Source organism: Xenia sp. Carnegie-2017, unplaced genomic scaffold (genome assembly GCF_021976095.1).
Source record: "Xenia sp. Carnegie-2017 unplaced genomic scaffold, XeniaSp_v1 HiC_scaffold_2, whole genome shotgun sequence".
In the NCBI taxonomy this organism is placed as follows: domain Eukaryota; kingdom Metazoa; phylum Cnidaria; class Anthozoa; order Malacalcyonacea; family Xeniidae; genus Xenia; species Xenia sp. Carnegie-2017.
This window is the reverse complement of record NW_025813482.1, coordinates 5,911,197-5,935,714: the sequence shown is the minus strand read 5'-3', so window position 1 is coordinate 5,935,714 and position 24,518 is coordinate 5,911,197. Positions and strand designations below refer to the sequence as shown.

At 33.2% G+C, this 24,518-nt stretch overlaps 4 protein-coding genes across 7 annotated transcripts; 2 read left to right on the top strand and 2 right to left on the bottom strand.

Annotated features, from left to right (window-relative positions):
* Nucleotides 1–1,078: 1,078 nt before the first annotated feature.
* Nucleotides 1,079–12,360, top strand: LOC124440573 (coiled-coil domain-containing protein 93-like). The gene is given in 24 exon segments (XM_046990968.1): nucleotides 1,079–1,316; nucleotides 2,550–2,663; nucleotides 2,865–2,959; nucleotides 3,390–3,501; nucleotides 3,803–3,901; nucleotides 4,036–4,092; nucleotides 4,262–4,359; nucleotides 4,715–4,748; nucleotides 4,891–4,995; nucleotides 6,025–6,075; nucleotides 6,672–6,758; nucleotides 6,958–7,031; nucleotides 7,033–7,075; nucleotides 7,146–7,208; nucleotides 7,319–7,392; nucleotides 7,574–7,655; nucleotides 7,726–7,797; nucleotides 8,337–8,408; nucleotides 8,730–8,838; nucleotides 9,295–9,377; nucleotides 9,948–9,985; nucleotides 10,681–10,765; nucleotides 10,849–10,962; nucleotides 12,000–12,360. Coding segments are annotated over 24 exon segments (1,914 nt in total). The 5' UTR covers nucleotides 1,079–1,217; the 3' UTR covers nucleotides 12,054–12,360.
* Nucleotides 12,074–16,467, bottom strand: LOC124440578 (ketimine reductase mu-crystallin-like). Of its 3 annotated transcripts, none has more exons than XM_046990973.1 (9): nucleotides 16,257–16,467; nucleotides 14,444–14,582; nucleotides 13,553–13,615; nucleotides 13,316–13,420; nucleotides 13,055–13,232; nucleotides 12,770–12,891; nucleotides 12,443–12,527; nucleotides 12,309–12,373; nucleotides 12,074–12,230 (listed from the first exon to the last, which is right to left on the bottom strand). In XM_046990973.1, exons 1-9 carry the CDS (start codon nucleotides 16,406–16,408, stop codon nucleotides 12,222–12,224), a joined length of 918 nt encoding a protein of 305 aa, XP_046846929.1. In that variant the 5' UTR covers nucleotides 16,409–16,467; the 3' UTR covers nucleotides 12,074–12,221. The 3 variants fall into 3 exon arrangements, with proteins under 3 accessions (XP_046846929.1, XP_046846930.1, XP_046846931.1); XM_046990975.1 differs by having other exon boundaries at nucleotides 12,160–12,230; nucleotides 12,506–12,527; XM_046990974.1 differs by lacking the exon at nucleotides 13,553–13,615 and having other exon boundaries at nucleotides 12,074–12,373.
* Nucleotides 16,446–19,860, top strand: LOC124440580 (ribonuclease P protein subunit p25-like protein). 2 transcript variants are annotated; one of them, XM_046990978.1, is made up of 6 exons: nucleotides 16,446–16,716; nucleotides 17,089–17,178; nucleotides 17,255–17,289; nucleotides 17,427–17,471; nucleotides 18,167–18,241; nucleotides 19,511–19,860. In XM_046990978.1, exons 1-6 carry the CDS (start codon nucleotides 16,591–16,593, stop codon nucleotides 19,695–19,697), a joined length of 558 nt encoding a protein of 185 aa, XP_046846934.1. In that variant the 5' UTR covers nucleotides 16,446–16,590; the 3' UTR covers nucleotides 19,698–19,860. The 2 variants fall into 2 exon arrangements, with proteins under 2 accessions (XP_046846934.1, XP_046846935.1); XM_046990979.1 differs by lacking the exon at nucleotides 18,167–18,241.
* A 311-nt stretch (nucleotides 19,861–20,171) lies between these two features.
* LOC124440577 (beta-2 adrenergic receptor-like) lies at nucleotides 20,172–21,388 on the bottom strand. Its single transcript, XM_046990972.1, has one exon. The coding sequence runs from the start codon at nucleotides 21,383–21,385 to the stop codon at nucleotides 20,381–20,383; it is 1,005 nt and encodes a 334-aa protein (XP_046846928.1). The 5' UTR covers nucleotides 21,386–21,388; the 3' UTR covers nucleotides 20,172–20,380.
* Between the last annotated feature and the right edge of the window lie 3,130 nt (nucleotides 21,389–24,518).

The window sequence follows — 24,518 nt, the reverse complement described above, 5'->3', positions numbered from 1 at the left end:
TTCTGTATTTTTCAATTTTATCGTCATCAAAAGAAAACAAGTGGTTATTTAGACTATACCTTGTGATAGGTTTGTTAATTTTTTTGCCTCTGAAAGAAGTGAAATTATGCTCAACTATTTTAACCATTGACTAAGATTTAAATTTAGTTGCGAATTGGCAAATTCCAATATCATACAAGTAAAAGCGCTAAATTTATACTTTTTTGATATCTTTTCAAGAATCCTTCTATTGCGTCAACTGTGAATATACTTGTTTAGATTATTCAATGCAATAAGTTACATATCTTGCTTTATTTAGCTCTACATGTTCTACTACATTCTACCATCACAACTAAGCATTTAAGGTAAAATAAATGCTGGGAAAATATGCTTTAAAAAATATATTTAATATTTAGTTTCGAAATGCAAGTCAATGGCCTGTTCCTGTGCAAAGTCACAGATTGGATGCACAGAACATTGTAAATGCGAGGGAGATTGTCGAAATATATGGAATGCCGGTGGCTATGCGGAAGATGATGGTGATAATTCTGGAGAAGAAGAATCAGCAAGTGAAGATGAAAATGAAACATGATAGACAATGTGATACGATAATGTTTTATTAACCTGTTTTCAAAAATTAATGAAACATATATTGTAAATGTCACTTAATCGGTGTATATTTGGGTTTTTTAGTGAAAAAATGTTATGAATTGGCCTATCCAAAAGTTTTAATATCATCTAAATATATTAATTTGCATTAAGATTCGCTAAATAAAACGTCTTACAGGAGCTTATGCTAAAAAAAATGATATAAGAAGTATTTTTGACTATCAAGTATTGAAATTTTGGTACCAAGGAATACACGGTTTTTCCGATTTTTCCCATTTTGCTAGTAGGTTATATTTTGCACTTGCCCAGGGTTTGGGAAGTGGCAATATGTCCTAAAATACTTTCATATGGTCCTTGAACACATTTCTGGAAAAAATTTGCACTTAGTATTTTTGTCGAGGTACCCTTGACTCAGCCCCTGACTATACAGCCTCTACTGCTGATTGGTCGCATGTTGCGTCATATATAAAAAGAATGATTGGTATCAAATTACCTGTGTTCTTGGGCCACAGAATATGGGCAGTGGGCTTGAGTCCTAGAATCGAGGGAGGGAGAATATCTCGTAAGTTGAATTCCATGTATTGTCGACCGTGGTTGGTGTGGTAAATAAGTACCTACTGGCATTAAAAATGTCATCTGTTGCATCTTCTCAAAGTGGCTCACGTTTCGCTGGGATAAAGAAGAAATCCATAAAGCCGGAACTTGATGCTGATGGCAAAGTTAAACAGGTTTTCGCCGTTTACAATTGAAAACTGTGTGCTTATAGTTTGACTCATTAGTATTATTTTGTTCAGTTTGTTTTGTGTTTGTATGTTTCGTGATTGTATTGTCAATTTGCTGAATTTGTAAAGAGATTTATAGTGTATGACAGAATAGGATTGAATAATTCAAAAAGTTGATACCATAAATTACAGCTAAATTATCATGTTTTGGAAAGTTTCGTACACAAAACAAGTAAAGCCAGCTTTTTTAATACAAATTTTGCTGGTGTGCAATTGTATTATGTGAAAAGACTTGCACAAGACATAAATCTCTTATGTGAACAACAGGTCCCAATATAAACCTTGGTACTTAGTCTGTGGAAGGTTTAGCTAGGTAAACTTAGTAGGATACAAAAGTAAAGGCAGGAGAAAATTTATGAATGAATTCAGCATCGCTTCTCCCTGTTAACAATTGTAGAGCTACTACTTGAGCAAAGAAAATTAATAAAACATCAGCATTGTCTTGAGCAGATCAATAATTGGGGTACTTATATATGCATGTTATGATCCATAAAAAAATCTATTTCAAATGAACTTTATAGTGCAAAGCCCTATGTGTATTTGATATTGTCTATTTAGTCTGAGCATTAGTTCTCCTGTTTACAATGATGTTTTTGTTTTGTTTCAGTCTTCACACAATGATGTAAGTAGCCAAGGGTGTAATCCTTGGGGGTAAATCCAGACCATTTACCCATTTTTTTAAAACAGATCTGCACCTTTGTGAACAGTTTTGAAATTGCATGCTGTATGCATACCTACATTAAATGTTTTCTCTTGTGGTCAAGTATATTCTAGGAGATCGTGATGCAACATTCTATTTCTAATCCATTGCTAGTTGTTGGTTGGGGTGTGCATGTATATTCATATATTCAGTTGTGCCTATAATGATTTCTTTTGAGATTTAATTGGATTGACATATGTTAACTATGTTACTTTATGTTACAATTGGATTGACATATGTTATAGGTTACCTATATTACTTTATGTTGCAATTGGATTGACATATGTTAACTATGTTACTTTATGTTGCAATCAAATTGACATATGTCATGGGTTACCTATGTTACTTTGTGTTACAATTGGATTGACATAATGTTACCTATGATACTTTATGTTACATATGATTTATGTTCTTATGTTGAGGTTAACCAATAGCTTTTTTGTGTGGTAATCAATATTTACATATTTTGTCAATTAAAGGTTGAAACTCGTGAAGATGAAGAACAGAATCTGAAACTTTCGGAAACTGTTGATTTGCTTTTGGCTGCTGGGTATTTTCGTGCAAGAATTAAGGGACTCTCCTCATTTGATAAGGTGTTTTTTATGATGGCTAATAAATCAATCCATAACTTTGCGTGAAATTAATTTTTATTGTAATATCATTGAAAATAATTCCCTGGGGTTCCTCTTTTGAGAACATGTTGTAATACATAGTTTTGTGGTAAGATGTGGGTGGCATAACTACATATAAATGTATTACAGTTCAAAATGTTATTTTTTCTACATATATTTCAGGTTGTGGGTGGAATGACGTGGTGTATTACGTCATGTGATTTTGATCTTGACGTTGATCTTCTCTTTCAAGAAAATTCAACTATTGGTCAACAAATGTATGAACTTTATTTTTTCACTGATGCAATGTTTTGAGCATTCATTGAATATTTTGAGCTGTTTACTTTGATAAATCTAGTAAAACGCCTCTTATGTTTTTTATGAGCATGACTCTTTATGTTTTAGTTAATCAGTCATGCATATGAACTGATATGAACCAATTATGCATTAAGCAGAAAATACTGTAATAAAATTCAATTTTTACGTCAAGAGAAACTGGTAAGGCAGTTGCCTAGCCATCCCTCAAGTTTGGTCATGATACTTAAATACTTCAGTGCACACTACCTGCCAAAACAACAAATTGACAAAAAGTTAGACAATGCCTAGGGTCTAAAGTTTACATGCACACCCAAAGTTGCCGGCTGACGATGTATGCCACTGTTAGAACCTAGGATTATCTGGTAATTGTCTTTTGTAACCAAATCATAGAGCATTGACAGAAAAGATTGTCGCTGTTTTACCAAAGATGAAATGTCCACATCGACTTGAACCACATCAAATACAAGGACTGGATTTCATTCATATTTTCCCTGTTGTTCAAGTGAGTAGTTTCTAATATTTTTCCCTCCTGTTTTGCAGTATTACTGTTTTCGCAATCATTGGCTTGATTCGGATTGTTCACCATTTATGCACCACAATATGGTTATTGAGGAATGCTTGGAAAACAATTATTTTCTCCTATGAAAAACGTACCTAGCTTCTGATGGCCTCATGTGTGCTTTTGACATTTGCCTTGTTTCATATTTTCTAATAATGATAAATTCTCTAACCAGTAATCACGCTACATTTCGTTACTTGAACTAATATTTACTATTATTGTTAACGCCATCTATTTTCCTCAGTGGCTTGTAAAGAAAGCCATCGAAACTCGTGAGGAGATGGGAGACTATATCAGGGAATTTTCAGTGTCGCAATTCAACAAGAATTACTCAACGCCAGAGGTAGGCAAAAATCTATCGAACATCTTATACGTATATGATCAACTACAATGTTATTTTTAACATAAATGTTTGAACTTTGCTTTCCCAAAGTTACGTATGTATTTTAGTATGGTTTTTGACTCGATATTCTTTAGGATACAGAATTTGAAAATCGCAAAAACAAATGCAAGTCGTCGTTATTAGATGTGAAAGTAAGATGTGGTATCTTTGGTTGATTCTTACATCATCTATATCTTTGCCATACTTACTGGATTGAGTTTTCCTTCAAATGTCGTGTATTTCATCAGGATATTTTATAATCATTGAGCATTCGCTTACAAAGCAAGCAAAGTTGATAGTTCCACATCTCGTAATTCATAGAATACATATCGACCGAAGAGGCTATATAAGAAACCGGAGTCACTAGAATTTGTTGATGAAGAAACTCGCATAAAAACTACCTTACTGGAATATGGATGGTAGCTACTGTTTGATGTTGTTTTACTAGCTTTATTAAGTACATTTTCCAACGTTTGGGACAATGTTAGGGTTGATTTGATAGTGGAAAGCTCCATGGGTAGTTTTTGACAAGATTTAATAAATCTACGCCAATATAACAACACATTCAACAAGACTTTTTATATGCAATTCGTTTGACACCATTTAATTTCAGTTAGGGGTATCTTTCGTAATGTTAAATATTTTCGTTCTTCATAATAAATTGTAGAGATTTTCTTGTTGTACATATGTACATATATATATTGTTATAACTTCCCGCATGTGACATCTTGAGAAAAGCTTGTTGATATTGTTTGTATTTTTTCTTGTATTCAGGCAGTATGGATACAGTAAAGAACAAAAAGAAAAGGTAGGTTGTTGTATTTTATACTGTAAAAATAATTACATTATTTTACGTATCTGAGGTTTGCAAGGATTTTAACATTACAGGAAAGATTGAAACATTGTTGGATTTTTGTACGTATGTTATTTTTTTCAAAAAACTTTCTTAGAAAGATGCCAAGAAACAGAATAAAAAGAGTTCTAGTGACGATGGCGATGGACAGGATAAAGTTGAATCAGTCGACATTGGTGAAGATGAACACGCAATAGAACAGGTATGTAAAGGAAAATCGTCCAATGATTGCAACTTCTTTATTGTTATGGATCACCGCTGATCCCATCATTTCTTCACGACATCAACCTGATCTAAAATAAAGTGATGTAATGAAACCAGTGTGGATATTCATAATATAACCAGTGTTTCGGGGGGGGGGGAGGGGAAGGTGGCGATTGCCCCTCTTCTTGCATAGACAACTATAAGTTGCTTTTTTCGGCGCGTCCTAAGTGACCCTTCCTCCCCCCTTTTTTTCATAATTCCTGCCGGCGCCTCTGCTGTATCAAAATGTAAAGTCAGTTCAGTTGCGATCGTCATAATAAATTATAGCTTCTCAATTTTAAAAATTTTAAAAATGTCAGAACAAAACTATTTGGCGCGAATTTCTAAAGAATAAATTTCTCCAATTGCCTTCAAAGGAATTTGGAAATGTAAATACATCCAAAAATGATCTGCAGTAATTTATTTTGATGAAACATAATATGATGAAAACATACCAAATTGAATGTCAGAATTTATTCTTATTGGCTGCACTTGTTGAATGGTAGTATTTTTGGTTAAATATGCTACTTCATGCACTTTCCGACATCAAAACATACCACGTGCTAATTTCGTGCGCGTTATTGATAATTCGTTGCCGTATTTATGGAACAACATTTTCTATAGTTATATTTAGTTTTAACAATGGTTTTACCTGAATGACAATTGGTTTTAATTCAGTAAACTTTTTATTGCAGTCCGGTTTAATGATTTAGCGTTCCCGTATATTTGTTTTGTAGCAGGCAGTGGAAAAAATAAAAAATGCTTTCTGTGGTCTCGATGGGAACATTTTTTGTCTTCTCGTGTATGACACAAAAGAAATTTTTAAGTCATCAGTGCAGAAAATAATTCTCGATTTGAGTCTTGATTTAAAGGTTTCGTGAAAATGCATCGGCATTTTTCAATTAATTCTGCATGCTTTCAAAAAATTTTATCACCTCTTAGTATAAGTTAGTAAATCTGTACAATGATATATATGCTGCTTTTTTAGAAACACATCAAATCTTTGATGAGCGGAATGGCGACGATGCAAGGAAAGGAAGTGAGTAAACTGGAAATTATCTGAAAGTCTTAATAACAAAAAATAAAACTACTCAGGGAGGGAGTTGTGCAGTTACATTCGATATATACCAATAGTGCTTGCTGTGTGTACTGATATTGATTGTAACGGCTTTGACGAAAACGTTGTGAAAACTGAAATTTGAAAGGGATATTGGTATTGATTTGGGATGGATATTGGCGTGGATTTCATAGGGATTGGTATGGATTTGGAAGGATATTATAATACTGTGAGTTTTTTTGGAGGTGATAAGATATATGCATAAATTAAGAAGCTAGAGGTTGCTATTAAAATTGGATTTATGCAGAAGGCAGCTTTGTTTTAGGGACGCGGCAAGAATGTTTTCCAAAAGAAGCTTTTGGAAAACTAATGAAACAACCAAGAACACCTTTGGTCATTGGCTATCGCTCGCTTTTTTGATATATTTTCGGCATAATGTTTTATGTATTAGTCCTCAACTGAATCGTAATTTTATATCGATCATACGTAGTTTGTAGTTGAAATGTGCAACATATCAGTGGACTTATTAACAAAGTTCTATGTCTTCAATTTGTAATTTTTTATTTTATGTTGTTTAGGGATCACTTTCCTCAAGCATGGTTGGCTCAATTGTCGGTCTCCAATCTGAAGAAATTTCGCAAATTGTCTCTGAGTATGCTGAAAAGGTAGCAGCGTCACTATTTCATTTAACATGTGTATTTAAGAGTTACGCGAGGCAGCACTGTACTGCAAAGAAGAAGAAATAAACAGTAGTATTGAGGAATAGTTGTAAAAACCTTAAAAATACTTCTGAAAATTTTTGAGCCATTAAGTTTTGCAACAGCGTGCCATATTACTCAACAAAACTTTCGATCTTTTCTGTAGCAAGTGGTATTACAAGAAGACAGCGAAAAAAATGAGAAAACCAGTGGTGCGCAAGCGCATAAGAGAATGCTTGCTTGTTGAAAAACAAATAGCAAATCAAGAAAAGAAGCTTGCTCAAGTAGCTATATGACTTAGTGGTTTTGTTTTCTGTTTTTGTACTTGTTTAATTAAATGTTTTATAAATTTAGGTGGAAGTAAGGCACGCAGAACTTCAGCAAGCTTTCAATGAAGCCAACGAAGCATTAGCCGAGGTAAAATATATATGTGTACAAAGTGTTTTCATTGTTATGATTTTAATGATTTGATGACAATGATGTTATTAAATGATATGTCTTCAGTAATTGATGCTAAATCCATTTAGAAAGAAGAGTATGGAGAAAAAATCAAAGCTGAACTACAAGCGTTGACCGAGCTTGAAAAAGACGAGAGCGAAGGGTACTGTAATGTAGAGTCATCTGTAAACGATTCTTTCAAGACATGCTTTGCCCACAATGTTTGAATAATCTGGGTCTTTGTAGCATCTACATGTATATTTTATCAGATGTTCATGAGCCGAACATTGTAGTCTGATATATATGAGTTCATTTGTTCAATATTTTGAGCATTTCCTTTTCAGCGTTTATCAAAAACTACGTTATCTTGTGGCCATGAACGAAAGTCTTAAGAAACAAGAACAACAATTTAAAACTCAATGCAAGGTCCCATAATCGGTTTCATATTTGTCAATGTTATTTACACGTTTATTTTAAGTATATTTTTCACGTGCAGGGGGAACTTGAAAAACTCAAAAATAATATAAAGAGTCTAAAAGAGGGTGGGACGGAAGAGACGGAAGATGAGGTGAGATATATTTTTATATTTGTAAATGTGGTATTTAACAAGGCTAAGAATTCAAGCAATTTCATTGTTTGAGAGCCATGATTTATAAGAGGACAGACGCACGAAATGACTTCACAAAAATTTCTTGTTTTTAAATTACAAGCAAATGGGGCGAATTATTTTAATATTTTCTTGAATTTATCCCTGGCTGGGCAATTGAAGACCTTGAAAAATACCTTGTTGAGGCGATTGATGTATATGCGTAAAAAGAAAAGAAGGAAAACTCGGTTTGCTAACGTTGAAGCAAACAAAAGCAAACTATTTTCCTGTTTGATTCGAGAATTGTTTCGATTTTATTATACGGTAGCTCATGGCAATTTTTTTGTTTTTATTACTAATGATTTCATACCGAGTATCTATAAATATACAGGCAATGGTTAAATGTAATTATACGAAACGTGACTTTTATAGCAAAGGAATTATTTTTTCGAAATCTCTGTAAATTATACTTCCATGCTCATGTTAAGACGACAGTAATTTTTTTTTGTGAATGATTGTAGGAGAGAGCAAGGGTAATTGACGAGCAGTTTGAAGCAGATAAACAAAAACTTCAGAGAATCAGACTTGCATTGGTAATATACGTTTATACTAAAGTTTAATGAAGCTTAATGTATGAAGGATTTCGCCAGTAGATCTGTCTGAATCATTCATATTGCATAACTACAAGTACTGTTGTCTGCTGACATCAGCACTTTTTCAATCGATGAGATTATATGTTTCATAAGTGAATAGTTTAAAACAGGGAGTTTTGTTATTTGTGCATTGACTCTTGACTAGGTTATAGAAACTTTAGTCAACATTTAGACCTTCTCAAGACTTCAATACCTCAAACACTGAAATCTACATCTACGTAATCATAAGATTCTATTTAAGAAATCGTTTTCTTCATATAGGCGAAGAAGAATCGTGAGATAGCTGTCTTGCAGAGAAAAATTGATGAAGTTCCATCACGAGCTGAACTTTCCCAGTATCAAAGACGTTTTGTAGAACTGTATAATCAAGGTGAGAAGTATTAAAACATTTATTGCATCTCCCATGTCAACTTGGACATTTGCTTTGTCGTGTTTAGAACGACGTATGCAAAGTTTTTTTTACAGGTTTTGTATAGATAAAAGCATGGTGGGAAAAACATGCATGAGTGAGTTTTTCAAAGACTATCAAAATTGCACGAGTCAGAAGGACGAGTGCAATTTGAAGTCTTTGAAAAACTCACGAGTGCTTGTTTTCCAAATTGCACGAGAAACCATGCTATTACTTATTAATAATATACATGAAAAAATTTCTCAATTATTACGACTAGTTATGGATTTCACGAAAAAGTTTCATTTTTAATAGAAAAGAAAACAGTATATAGGAAAGCTATTTGTGTGTTACTGTTGATTTAATACACGTAAAAAGAGAAAAAGAAAATGTCACATGATGGTAAACATTGATAAACATTGATTTTTTTTCATTTAGTGGCAGCGACCCACAAAGAAACCAAGCAATTCTACACGTTTTACAATACACTTGATGATACCAAACTATATCTTGAAAAAGAGGTATTTTAAATGTTCTTTACTGCGTGCTAATGCATTATTTTTGATAAGGCATCAAGTAGGGAAGCTATACATTCTGTAATGGAAAAACTCGAGAGTGGATCAGTGCAACTCTAGACCGAAAGTAGTTCGAGGGTTTGCACCTGCTCGAGAGTTCATTTCAATTTTCTTTTAACAGATATTCATGATTGATTAGCCAATTCTCTTTGATTAATTTAATTGATCTAGCTCAGATCGGTTGCACAGGCTAGAGCAACTCAGCTTAATTAATCAGCGCATGCGTTTAGTTGCTTTTATTTTACGTATAAATGGTGTTAATATGTAGCCAAAGCATCGTTTTTTTCTTCGAGTCATCAACATGGAACACTTATTTCAATGAAAATACATAGTTCATCATGAGAATTGTGTGTTTTCATAAAGTTGGCACAAAATAATAATAATAAAAGGGCAATTGTATACGATGCGTGTAGGGATGGAATTTATGGTACTCATCTTGATTCTTAAACATCACGCACGCTTTAATTTTTGACATAAATCACAAAATCTATCAAAATTATTTTTATTTTACATTAGGTCACGCTATTAAACTCTATTCATGATAATTTTGCAAAGTAAGTAGCCCAATTTCTTTTCAGTCAGCATTCACAATAATTTTCCTTAGTACGTAAGTCAGTAGGCCAGTTTGTTTCTTTTCACGATAATTTGGCTAAATAAGCAGACCAGTTTGTAGTAACCATTTCTAGTAACTAGACTGGTTAGATCTATTCATGATAGCTTAGCTATAAATAAACCAAGGACACTTGGTGTTTTGTTTTATTGTTGAAATGAGCATCGTGGTTATTTATTAACCTCAGAGCTATGTCGTCTGGTCAATCTATTCATGATAGCTTAGCTATAAATAAACCAAGGAAACTTGGTGTTTTGTTTTACTGTTGAAATGAGCATCGTGGTTATTTATTAACCTCAGAGCTATGTCGTCTGGTCGATCTATTCATGATAGCTTAGCTATAAATAAACCAAGGAAACTTGGTGTTTTGTTTTACTGTTGAAATGAGCATCGTGGTTATTTATTAACCTCAGAGCTATGTCGTCTGGTCGATCTATTCATGATAGCTTAGCTATAAATAAACCAAGGAAACTTGGTGTTTTGTTTTACTGTTGAAATGAGCATCGTGGTTATTTATTAACCTCAGAGCTATGTCGTCTGGTCGATCTATTTATGATAGCTTAGCTATAAATAAACCAAGGAAACTTGGTGTTTTGTTTTACTGTTGAAATGAGCATCGTCGTTATTTATTAACCTCAGAGCTATGTCGTCTGTTTCCACCAAAACTCAATTCCTGGAACAATTCGAACAAATTGTCAAGGGTGTATTGAATAACAAAAGCAAGGTAGCGTTGGATACCATTCAATGACTTTAGATTGTATTTATTTGCTCATTTAAATTACTTGTATTTGACAACGCTGTAATTAGGTTGAAGAGAGAAAAACCAACGAAAAAAAGAAAAGAGACGAGTTAAACAAGAGTTATTTGAAACTTGTTGAGAAACAAAGAGTATATTTCAAAACCGTTAAAGATTTTCAGGAGGTATATAAAATTCTTAGTAGTAATCTTTAATTTTGGCCAGGACCTTCGAGCCAGGACCTTACTTAGGTGAAAGTCTCAAGTTATTGCACGTGTTTTACATTCATGTTTTTACATACAATTTTAAAGGATGAAAGTCTGAAGTTATTGCACGTGTTTTACATTCATGTTTTTACATACAATTTTAAAGGATGAAAGTCTGAAGTTATTGCACGTGTTTACATTCATGTTTTACATACAAGTTTAAAGGATGAAAGTCTCAAGTTATTGCACGTGTTTTACATTCATGTTTTTATATACAAGTTTAAAGGATGAAAGTCGCAAGTTATTGCACGTGTTTTACATTCATGTTTTTACATACAAGTTTAAAGGATGAAAGTCTCAAGTTATTGCACGTGTTTTACATTCATGTTTTACATACAATTTTAAAGGATGAAAGTCTCAAGTTATTGCACGTGTTTTACATTCATGTTTTACATACAATTTTAAAGGATGAAAGTCTCAAGTTATTGCACGTGTTTTACATTCATGTTTTGACATACAAGTTTAAAGGATGAAAGTCTCAAGTTATTGCACGTGTTTTACATTCATGTTTTTACATACAATTTTAAAGGATGAAAGTCTGAAGTTATTGCACGTGTTTTACATTCATGTTTTTACATACAAGTTTAAAGGATGAAAGTCTCAAGTTATTGCACGTGTTTTACATTCATGTTTTTATATACAAGTTTAAAGGATGAAAGTCGCAAGTTATTGCACGTGTTTTACATTCATGTTTTTACATACAAGTTTAAAGGATGAAAGTCTCAAGTTATTGCACGTGTTTTACATTCATGTTTTTACATACAATTTTAAAGGATGAAAGTCTCAAGTTATTGCACGTGTTTTACATTCATGTTTTTACATACAATTTTAAAGGATGAAAGTCTCAAGTTATTGCACGTGTTTTACATTCATGTTTTGACATACAAGTTTAAAGGATGAAAGTCTCAAGTTATTGCACGTGTTTTACATTCATGTTTTTACATACAATTTTAAAGGAATGTCGCAAGAATGAATTGCTTCAATCAAGATTAAAGAGTTACCAAAGATAAAGGTTCCAACTACACGTAACTATTGTGCTGACGTCTTCATTCATTGAAATTTATAGTACAAGTACTATTGATCAAGCATTGGAAATAATTGATAAATTAACGTCACTTTACATTAGACTGTCATTGATTTATTTTCACTTTTTTGACAAACAATTTTAACTTGGAGTGTCAATTAACCTAAACAACATAAAAAAATTCTATTTCAAAAGAATAGGTTTGATAAAGGAATATATTGTACATCTATGTTCAGGTAACCTTTTCTCTCTCTTTGTACTTGAGAAATATATGTTTTGCTGTTATTGCATCATATACGGCTATTCCTAAACAAACCCGAAATTTACATTCACAACACAAGCGATATAATCCAAGTATTGAGTTGCACAACATACCAAGTGATTTAAAAAGTACAAATTTATTTTGAGGTAAAGAAACAGTTCCCGAAATTACCTCACCGATTTCTGCGTCCATTTTCACCTACAATGATAAATATATTTAGTATAAAAACTCTTGACTTATGTTAAACTGTTTTTGCTATGGTTGGTCCATTATAAAAGTGTTATTTATGTTCATTTTTTTGGGGCGGGGGTAGTGACTTACGGCCTCTAAGCCTTTTTTACAATCCTCTCATCCGAATGTCATAAAAAAACCTTACAGATGATTGATAAGACTGAGATATTAAAACATTTGTAAAACAGTTAAGTTGGTAGCATATATACCTTGGAGAGAATAATGTCACCAGACTCAGTTCCAGCGCCAGCATAACTATCAACTATCACTGTAGACTGTAACATCACCGCATCATCAAGTTCACGGGCTGTTTCAACCGGAGCTCCAATGGCTTGATAACAAAAGAGAAAAGATTCTTAAAAGTATAACCAAGGAAAAGATAAAATAATGTGGTAGAAAATCCCTGCCTCACTAAGCCAAACTTATACTGCATATTTGATTCAACGAATTGCCAGTCAATAATACTCAGTTATAACTGAAAACTAAGACTTTACAGCAAACAAAGGCGCCAGGTTTTAACCAATCACCACACAAAACGGCTGTTTGTGAACCGGTTGCCGTAACGACTACATCTGCATTTTTGACAGCCTGTTCAGCGTTGTAAAAAGGAATCGCACCAGTCTCCTGAGCAAAATTTTCGGTATTTTTAGTTGTCCGATTCCATACTCTGACCTGTAAGAATTGAATACTGAATATTTTCACGTTGCGAGTTCTTAAATTAGAAAAAAGTTGGATTTTGACCGTAGCTTATATACCTCCTGAAAATTGCAGACATGTCGAAATGCGTTAAGATGACTCCGCGCCTGAGCACCAGCTCCAATAATGCAGAGAATCTTGCACTTTTCAAGACAAGTAAGATGCTAGAAAATGATAGGTCACGCAGCAAATCAATATATTCAACAAGAAACTTTGCATCAATTCACCAAAAATATTGCAATAATTTTCAAAAAAAAATCACGATTTCATCAAAAGAGTGCTATGTAGTATTTTACCTTTAGAGCAACAGCTGACGCAGCAGCCGTACGCATATGCGTGGCAACTTTTCCATCTATTAACTAAAATATTGTAATCATTAATGCTTCGTTTCGATGATTTACTTGAAATTTGTTCATTATCTTTTTCTTTAGTCAATACTATGACACAAGTAACGAAGTTACAAGTAATCTTTACTTATCACGGAAGCTTCAGGGTTAATAGCTACATCTTGCACTGCAACTATAGTAATATCTTTGTTAACAAAACAATAAAAACAATAACCTGTTACTTTAGTATTCTTTGCTATGGCGTTGCTTTTCCGTAACTTAACTGATCGCCTAAACGTGTTCTAGAACATTCCCCGACCAATATTCTCAGTTATATGTATATTTATTGCATTAAAGCCTTTACCTGCCTGCTGCATGCTGAGGCTATTTAGTACTGCGTGGTCAATTTTTAGAACACATCAGTGCACCAGCAAGTCTGGTCGTGCTATGTTAATATGTTTGTTTTTACCTACAGTAAAAAAATAGATATTTAACGAAAGAGATTATGATGAAGATCTGAAATGTACACAGCACGACCAAACTTGAATGCTGGCTACGCTATTGCATCGATGCTTCATTAAAGGATCATATTTTTTAAAATTTCTCAGCTTGTTAAGTTGAACAAGAAATTTGATTAATTCATTTTATTTGTAATGTTTTAAGTTAATCTTGTTGGTAACTGCTTGTTTAGTGGTTCATAAACGTTATTTACAATTATATCTCATATAAAAACTTAGCTACGTAGGCAAAGTAATATGTTTTTTAATTTTTTTATTATACCAGCATCAAAAGATATGTTATCAAGTATGAGAGAAGAAACAACAAGGTTTTCCATGGGCTAGGAAATGAATAGTTTCTTACCGTTTCAATTGATCCAGTTGTTGAATTAAATAAAACAATAATACTGTCAATACTTGGATTTTGTTGAGGAAATAAGGTGACCAACTTAACAGACAATGCTTCGTCATTCTTTGAGGAACATGGCATTGTAAAAAGATATCTGATAAGGAAAAACCAAATTCTTCAACAAACGACTCGAGTAATTTCATTGCTTCATTAAAAGGTTATTAACGAAATGTTAAAATTAGATTATTTGAGCAATTGTCATTGTTTCGACATTTCTAGATGCAAATAAGTTGATATCATGTTTTCATATGCACAGGTTCCTTTTTTGGCATCTTTCTTAAATGGCGCAGATGTCAAAGAAATAACAAAATAAGGACTAAAACATGCAGTTAGCATACAGAATTAAAAAAAGTTAAGTGGGTATTTTTTGCTGTGGGGGTAGCCAAAGAGCAAGAATCGGTGCTATGCAGTGGCTATTTTGCAAAATGTATTTTTCAGAGCACCATTTTCTGTTTTTTCGAGAAAATTTTTTCATGAATTTAATGAGGAAGAAAACATTTGTCTTATCATTAATGTAAAATAAACGACGACACAAGACCAAATATGACGACTATTTTGATGGAAAATGTAATTTTTAATCAAAAATCTGACCTAATCTCTACACTTATTGAATAGTATAATGCTGATTTCCTTTTCCCACATTTACTATTGTCAAGGCTTCCATAAGAAAATGCTCGTTCAACGCAGAAAAAGTAAACAATACTCAAGCGCTCTTGAATCATTACTGTTCATCTTCACCCATTTTTTCTTCGTCATCACAATTGCTGTCCGTAGGTACTCGGCCATCATGGTACGATTTACCCATTATGGTACGTCTTTACCCATTGTAGTACGCCTCTACCCATTATGGTACGTCTTTACCCATTGTAGTACGCCTCTACCCATTATGGTACGTCTTTACCCATTGTAGTACGCCTCTACCCATTATGGTACGTCTTTACTCATTGTAGTACGCCTCTAACCATTATGGTACGCCTTTACCCACTGTAGTACGTCTTCGCCCATTGTGGTACGTCTTTTCTCATTGTAGCACGTCTTTTCTCATTGTAGCACGTCTTCCTCATTGAGGTAGGTCATAGAGGTACGTCATCGTTGTACGTTTTGGAGGTACGTCATGGAGGTAAGTCATGGCGGTACGTCATCGTGTTACATCATCGTGGTATGTCATCATTGTGCTAGGTTTTCCTTATTGTGGTATGTCTTTCTCTGGTAGTACTTTATTTTTATGGAATTTTCACTACTCTTGTTTCTGTTTTGATGATGTTTAATGCTTTCAAAGTGAGATAATACCTTTTTTGTCTATGACTGCTAATGACTCAGAAAATGTTCATGATGATGTTGTCAGTAGTGGTGTATGATTAGTTAGGATCAGATGCAATGGAGCTCCATTCCTGCGATTTAATGATTGACCTTTGAGTACACAGTTTTTAAGCCATATTTAATTAAACTATTTGAATACTGTCTTGCTGTAAGATAATCATACTGAATAGTGATTTTAGTTAAACAATAAAGTCCAATTCTCAAGTTGACATTTCCAGAATAATTATGACACTTCATAAAGTGAAGACTTCTACTTCCTTTGACAAACCAAGGATTCAAGATTGATCAATAGTAAAGCAAAATAAATATTTATACGTCGCATTTTACATGAGTCGAATGCATTCAAAACAAAAGATAATGAGGAATTTTAATTCATTTTCTTTTGTCTCTAATGCATTCGACGCATGTAAAATGCGACGTATAAAACAGGCCTAAGTCATTTACCTACCCATTTCCGTTGTCAACGGTTGATCGTACTGGCATAACAATTCCATTATCGTCTTTCTTGGAAAAATTTACCAAACATTTTTCAATGATAGGTATCAAGTCATCATAGCTCAATAATTTTTCTACGTCTTCACCAGATATATACAAAACCATAGTAATATAGTAAATTTATTAAAATCGAAGGAAGGACAACCATGGGACCGACACTTGGCTATCGCTGATGTTGGTGTGCTTCCATTTAAACATCGAAAATTTCATTACTGAATTCTAAAAATTTCTCAACTATGGCTGTTGATTTTCTCTGTCAAAAGTTTGGAAAAGCTTTCTAGGGTGCGATGGAAAATTACAAGAAACTTCACAGAAAACCTGTTGACGAGCTTCCAAAAGGACCACATGATATTTTTATAAGTAGTGGAAGCAAATTAAAAACTGTGATCAGCAGATCTGTTGAACTTTTAGAGGTAGATAGGTGCTTGCTTATCAGTTAATTCAATTATGAGTTATCGCAATTCCCAAACGCAGTCATGATGCCTGCCATAAATAGTATTACTGCTTGCTTACACTGCACTCATTTTCTTGAAACGTAGCTCGTCAGCAAGTTTAGGTCCAACTGCATAATGTGAAGAACATCATTAATTTCTTTAGAAAATTGTTGTGAGTGAACTAAGAAAAAATTGCATTACTAAATACCTAGCCATTCCCCTGTTTCTACATTTTAAAGAAAGATTATTTTTTGACAAGATAAAATATATAAGCTATTTAGACGAAGAAGTTCATCTTTTTTATGTATATACTATGTATATAATAGTTGAACATTGCCTATTTTTGTGCAGGAAGTTGATGGGAAAGTTGTGCTCATTGGATGTGGTCCTACTGTCAATAAAACAATAACATGTGCTGAAATAATCAAGAGGCAGTATCAGGTAAATTGCTGTAAAATTTAATGATAATGCTGATAATTTGCATTAATGTTGTACATATTTCATTTTTTGTTTTCAGACTCTTCATCAGAACAACAAACTCTTCTACAAAAGGTATTGAAAACTTACAAAAAATTTCTTGTCATTATTCTACATTTACAAAATGATGGTAAATATAAATGCAAGCCAAGTTACTTGGCTTCCAAATTTTTTTTATGTTAAAGGAATGTTATGAATATAATTTTGTATAGGATGGAGGACGTATGGGAGCCAAATGAATCAATAGGCTTGGATAAGTATGAAATAAAATAGATTTTGTTTTAAATTTTCACATTACTTAACCAGAATTTAAATTTGTAACCCTCAACTGCTTGGCCTCAGTTTCACTAAATTTCATACAATATTCCATAATATTTTCATGCATTAATATCAATGAGTTATAGTACTGCATATTGTCTTCCCTCTTTTCATATATTAATAATCCTTGAAAAATTGACAATAGATGATTTGAATGGACCTTTTAATGTGTGCGTGATCGAGCAAAACATTTTTTCAAATGTTATGTACTATAAACAAATATGCTCAACTGTTTTGTATTAAATGTTAATTTTGTACATGCTTTTAAGACAACATTCATGTTTGTAACACATGTACTATAGCAAAAGTGCTATCACACAAACATTATTTGTTCAATGACTCTACATTCTTGGAATTTCGACAAGTCTACCTTATAAGTAGAGAACCATACCATACATGTCCCAGGCCCGTTATTGGTATAGCAGTGTTATTCATTTGCCTTTAAACTTACAATCTTGGTCACAATCCTGGGATTGTATGGTATGGCTTGATCAACTTAGGATTAGACTTGTCACCTTTGTCAGGATGTGTAATACAAGAATGTAAATGTTTTGCATGACTGCATACCCTTGCACTATTGAAGTAAATGCATTACAACATGATTGTTGTAATGAAATTTCATCTTTTGTATTAGATTGACTGTAACAAGGAATGTTCCATCAATGAAAATAACATTGTCAAAGGCTCCACTTGAATCAAGTGATCCTGGGTAATGTGAAAATAAAATTTTGAGTAAAAGTATGAACCCAAAATGCAGTGCGCGTGGACCCGAAATGCAATGCGCTCCTCATATAAACCGCGTGTAATTCGCGGTAACTCTTGCTATTACAGAATTACTGCGTCTCCCTGCCACACAGACAATGTCAACTGTTACTGATACTTGACTTTCGGTATATGAATGCATATTAATCATTTTTGACGACTTAACTGGTTGGGACGTTTATATCCGAATTTGGTTTTCGCCATGGCTAGCGGCCAGTTAGTCTTGCGGAATTTTGTTCTGTGTCATATTCCCCTCGTTTTTTTAAGTCAATTGCTTCGAGTTTGTACTTAAGCTCTAAGCTTGTATCATCTTCCGTTATATTGCGACATATGTGTTGAACATATGGCTTTTTTCAAAAAATTTGTCTCTTAAAATGAAAGTTTTCTCTTCATACCAGTGAGTAAAAAACCTCAAAATTTCATGTGCTCTTTGTTATACGTATCTGCATCTGATTTCTGTGCATATAACACAATGCAAAATGCTGGAAGATACATGCATTCCCTAGCAAAAAAATTACATATTCGTGGTGATGGTAACTATTTGTTTTGCGCATTGTCTTATGCTGTAACTCGTCGGCAAACATCATTCATCAGTCTGCAAAAAAATTGTAAATCACATGAGAGAGATCGAGCACTTGTTGTCTCCACACATTATTACATCTTTCTTTAAATGATTAGTTAAACAACAGTCACTTGGGAAATGAAGATGTTTGCATGTGGTACAATATTGATGTGCTACTGATATTGAAAATGTTGGATCAACAAAAGTGCAACTCGCATTTTTTTGCAAAATTTTAAACCAGTGGTTCCTATATGTCATGCAAGTGTCTCTCACGCACTTCACCCTCGCACGTGCAGCACTTATTGCCTTTAGGTATTCTAAACTTTTTAACCATGTCATTGGTGATGAATGACCAAAGAATGAAATATCCCACTCGGTAACACCGAAAGCACGTTTTTTCTCCTACAATGCAAATATTTTTGTGTTCAATCACTGAAGAAATGAATAATAATTTTGCTGAGAGACTTGCATTGTACGAGTAAAAGATCGGGCTGGCTTCGCCAATGATTTACAATCGAAATGCTAATTAGTGTCTATGTTAAAACATATTCTAAAAGAGGTCTTTGTATTTTATTTTGCTTAACACTGTACTGGCACTATAATATAACAATGTCTGTCCAGGTAATGAATAATCTTCCTTACTCACATTTTCAGCTATCAAGCTCCTTTAAACAGACCAAAGCAGTTTCCCTGCCCTCAAGAGAAGAAAACTTGCCATAGTCATTCAAAAAATAAACAAAGTTACGATGAGCTAAGCAAGAAGCCTAACACAAAAACTCCTAGTAGTAGCTTTCAAAGAAAGGAGAAATTTCCGAAATCTAAACGTTTTAAATCAATGTAAAATTGTTGTAAATCTTTGATATATCTCAAATCTTAATACATATATTACGAAAATGCATATTTTTCATTTATGAATTTAATGTTTAGAAATTATATTTGAGATATGTAGTGCGTAAAACTCGACTTCTTGCCAGTTACAATTATAGTTTGAATTTATACTGTGACCGGCTTTTTTATCACATAGTAGCACGACGTCGCTGGACTCAAGGCTAGAATTTTCTTTTTCATTTGTTTCGAGTCTAGAACAGACTAATTTAATTACTAATTTTTTTGACCAATTTGCCACTGTCTACTGGATACATCGCCGGATACAACAGCGTTAAAAAACAGCTTATACGTCGTGATATATCTACTGACACTGTAAAAGCACTGTGTGATTGTGTAAGATCAATTAATTTCATAAACATGGCGGCTGGGCTTTCCTTAATTAATGAAGATTTATTCGCATACACATTACTCAATTTACTCTTAACAGTTTCGAACATTATTCTCTGATTTATTTCAATACTTGTTTTATATTCATAAATTATCCTCTTGAAGACCACAGTACCATACATTATAATATAATTTTGGAGAAATCACGTTTGAATTTTGTTATATAAAGCTATAGTGTTGATTCAAATCAATCGTTTATTTACTAGTTACTATAAAGTTCTGATGATAAAATTGGTAGAAAATTTTCACTCAGTTGTCCATTTTTAAACATGTTTTAGTAGTTTTTGTCGTTTGCCCTTGTAGTACTTTGTGAAAATAGCAGTTATTACGAGTGCCTTTTTTCTTTCTCCCAAAGATCATGTCTTTGATGGCCATGTTAAAGGTTTTATCAAAAAACGCATAGATGATTGGGTTGAAAAAACTGTTGCTATATGGAAGGACAACAAAACAGACACTCTGTAAAACTACATTATTCTGTAAGCCCAGTGAAGGCTTATATTGGGATATAAGAAAAATCACGAAGAATGGACCCCAGCATATAATGAACGTGAGCACAATGAGTGCCAGCGTTATCAAACTTCGTCTATTTGAATACTGTCGCTTGTGATTGTTTTTCCTTGAACATATATCATGGTTTGGCAGATTTGTCAGAAGTTTCTTGCTATGATTCTGTACAATACGAAATATTAATGTACATAATATGACGAGTATTACGACAGGTAGAAAGAAACTAAGTATCGCTGCAAGAGTGTAGAATATCTCATTGTCATTCAAACATTTTTTTGAATAGTTTGTATGCACACCTTTATTTTCATGGTACGGTATAAGACCAAGTACACCAAGTACTGCTGAATACATCCATAGAAAAACGATGATGCGACATGCGCGATGCGTTGTCATGTTTATCTTGTATCTGAACGGTCTAGACACTTTGTAGTAACGATCTATACAGATGATGGTCACTGTGGAAATAGAGGTAGCCTCCGTGAAAATATCCACCCAAATCCAGAAGTAACAAAATACTAACGTCATTGGCTTCTTTATGTTTAGGAAGACAACAACGAGTCGCATCGTCAGACTGAGCATGGCTACCAGCAGATCAGATACGGCCAGACTTGCAACAAAATATTTACCTGGTTTGTGCAAACGTCTATCTTTGTATGTTGCTGCTAGCACAACAACGTTACTAAAGAATGCTGCTGCGATGATAAAACAAGACATAATAATCAAAGCATTTAGAAGCTTGCGATCCATTTCTGGAACCACAGCTGAACCATTTGTTTCATTACTACGGTTAGTTGAAACGAAGTACATTGTCCAGTTAAGTGTTTGTGTTGAAGCAGATCTATGCGTGCTATTCCTATATTAAAATTGTGATGAAGATAGTGCTCCAGCTTGAACGACTTACGTGTCATTAATAAGACATTCAATATAGCTACTTATGTATGTTTTTTCAGTTCCTGTTGTCCTACATTCACTTGTGATTTTTTAATCTGTTAATGGTATCCAACTGTGGTTATTGTTCAACGTAGAATGCTCAATTCAAAGTGTTTTTTTCACAAAACGTGCATGTTTTAGCATAATGTATATACCCTTTCTCATTATCACGGTTTAAATTTTTGTGATCTTTGCTGTCTTCGCTGTTATGGTTGTGCATTGTTTATGTGCAGTGTAGATTACCATTTCCCTCATTGCTCCTGCTTAAGTACTCAAAACATTTTTTTGTAATTTGTTGATAAAACAACACTTCTAGCAATCAGTCACGCTGGCAACATCAATTAGTGTTATTTCTTATTTATTTCGCTTTAGAAATTTGATGTTTCATGTAAAAAAATTGATTTGAATTTTCCAATGTCATATCTTTATTTAAAACGTAATAAATTAATGCCGAAAATATCTTGTTCTTGTTTTACATGATGTAACATTTACATGTCAATGTGTGTTCATAAATCGCTCTTTTCATTATAGTACAGCATTTCATCAAGTGGACACGTGGTACAAAAGAAAATTAAGTCTGTTTGATAATGAAAGATAGTTCGGAGTTTATCACATGGCGTCTTTATCATTAATAATAGTTTTTGAAGCAGTATATATATATATTGTGATCTCTTTCTACTGTTAAGCACCCATCAAGCATCTATTTTCTACATTTGCATTGCTCTAGTTTTAAGAATGGATCGGTCTTCATTTATGCATCTAAAAAAATGGAATGAGAAATTCTCATTTAATTCTGAAAAAATCAAACACATATTTTATCGGTATGTCCCCTACGTGAGTCACTGAAAAAACAGAATCAATGATTGATTTGATTTTTGTGAATAAAAAACCTCACATTATCTACATCGGAGAGTTTATCAGCGATAATTTTCTCATATACTGTACAATCAAAGCTGGAACTCTTAAATCGGATGCCATAAAAGTCGTCGTTTCAAGCATTTCAACAGTAGCAATTTTATCGTTTATGTACTGTATAATATCAGATTGAACATTTATCAAATCACCTACTGTATGAAACATTCATGAATCGGCTTAGAAACACGCCGCTTTGAAAACTAAAAGAAAACTCGATTTCCATCAAAGCGTACATAAAAGTATATAGTTTGCATATCACTACTGTAATATAAGTGCCATGATATGAAGAATTTCACATGTAAAAAAGTTAAGTAAAGTAAATCAAATTACTATCAAAATCTGATGAACGATAATAGAGATAAGCCTGATGTTCATTGGAAAACGATGAATGGAGTCACTTAATGTTGGAATCCCATTCAAACCGCTCATTCTTCTATTATCAGCAATAGCGACCTAACATACGATACCTTTTTCATCGCAAAAATCATGAACGACTACTTTTCATTTATAGGATCCAAACTAGCGAAAAAGAAGATTTTTTCGTCGTTATTTTCTCTGTGATGATCGTACATGGATTATGTGTCTGTTACAATTTCCCACATTGCCCCTGCTTAAGTATTCAAAACATTTTTTTGTAATTTGTAATTGGAATCATTAATAACAATCAAGGCCATGGAACAAATGAGAGAATTTACATCACAAATGAAACTATTATTTATAAAAAATTTGGAAAAGCGCTTTCGAAAATTTAGTTGTAATGCTTCTCCAAGTTATCTATAGATTTTTTGTTCCACTTGCTCAAATATGATTGACCTTGTCAAAAATTTTTTCAAATGCGCATGCAGCAAGTTTTGATTTACCAGACATTACAGGCGTCATTCTTCTTATGCGTCATGTTTCAATTCTATTGTGGTCAAAAAAAAACTACATTCCATTATTCCATATGACTTTTTTCAGGTAACTGCTTGTCTAGAAAAGGTCTCGATAATGTTTGAGAGTGAGGTGACGATGAACATCCTGCAGGATGAGATGTTTCATACTGATGCAATATATTAAGTTTTAAAACATGGAAAAATTGTAACAAATTGCATGCCTTATTTGCATTTTGCACTACGTTAATCAGCGGAGGAATTCGTTATATTTTATCTACTAGTTTATTTGTTATACTAAATTCGACTTAAATGACATTTGTAATACTAAATTCGACTTAAATGAAAATTTATATGAAAAATTTAAATAATTCATGATTTAATTGTAAACTATAATATATGTAAGACTTGCAAGAGCATATAATTATAAAATCATTTTCTGTTGGTCAAATATTCTAGAGTGCCCTGGCCGCCAGGCTCTCCTAGGGCTACGTCACTGCTTACTTATTTCTTCTTTAAATCATCAAGATTTCTACTCATTATTTCCAATATATTACTTCCATGATTTGTGCTTACATGCATTGTTTTGCCGCTTTTGTGAAAAATTTCCCGCGACTTAGAAATAAATAGCCATCGGTGACCTTTATGCTCAATATAAATGGACAAAATATTTTATCTTGAAGTAAGATGCGCTATCAGTCAGTGAAAATTTAAGTACTCAAGCACTAATTCACCCCCTCCCCGTCACTTGACAACCTGACACCCCCAGTTACTCCACGAGTAATCGTGTTTTAGTATAAAAGAAATTAAAGTTTTTAGTAGTTTTGTCCTTAAGACAAATTTTAAAATCCACGAACTTTGAGTTTGATATTGTGTTGTGTTCGTGTAAAACTTCTTTTTCAAACTGTTTTCCTATAATGCTTGAAAAGCCAGAGACTTGAGATTCGTGAATCTTAATTTAGAGGCAGTGGTTTCGAGCCATCCATTTGCAGACATTGATACCGGATTACTTTAAGATGGGAACTTTTAGGTTTTTTGGAGATGCTTGTAGGTGTTATGTGTCTTTTTTCCGTGTTATAAAATAAATGCAACCAGATTCTGGTTTACACGATTGCTTCTGTGTAATGATAAAATAATTTTGCATTAATATCTGCAGATGATTTCAA

Coding starts and splice junctions, on each gene's coding strand:
- LOC124440580 (XM_046990978.1), top strand. CDS start 16,591: ATGGAAAATTACAAGAAACTTCACAGAAAACCTGTTGACGAGCTTCCA. Junction 16,717..17,088: donor GATCTGTTGAACTTTTAGAG/GTAGATAGGTGC, acceptor ATTTTTGTGCAG/GAAGTTGATGGGAAAGTTGT. Junction 17,472..18,166: donor GAATCAATAGGCTTGGATAA/GTATGAAATAAA, acceptor CTTTTGTATTAG/ATTGACTGTAACAAGGAATG.
- LOC124440578 (XM_046990973.1), bottom strand. CDS start 16,408: ATGGTTTTGTATATATCTGGTGAAGACGTAGAAAAATTATTGAGCTAT. Junction 13,616..14,443: donor CAACTGGATCAATTGAAACG/GTAAGAAACTAT, acceptor ACAATATTTTAG/TTAATAGATGGAAAAGTTGC. Junction 12,892..13,054: donor ACCTGGCGCCTTTGTTTGCT/GTAAAGTCTTAG, acceptor TTTGTTATCAAG/CCATTGGAGCTCCGGTTGAA.
- LOC124440577 (XM_046990972.1), bottom strand. CDS start 21,385: ATGGATCGCAAGCTTCTAAATGCTTTGATTATTATGTCTTGTTTTATC.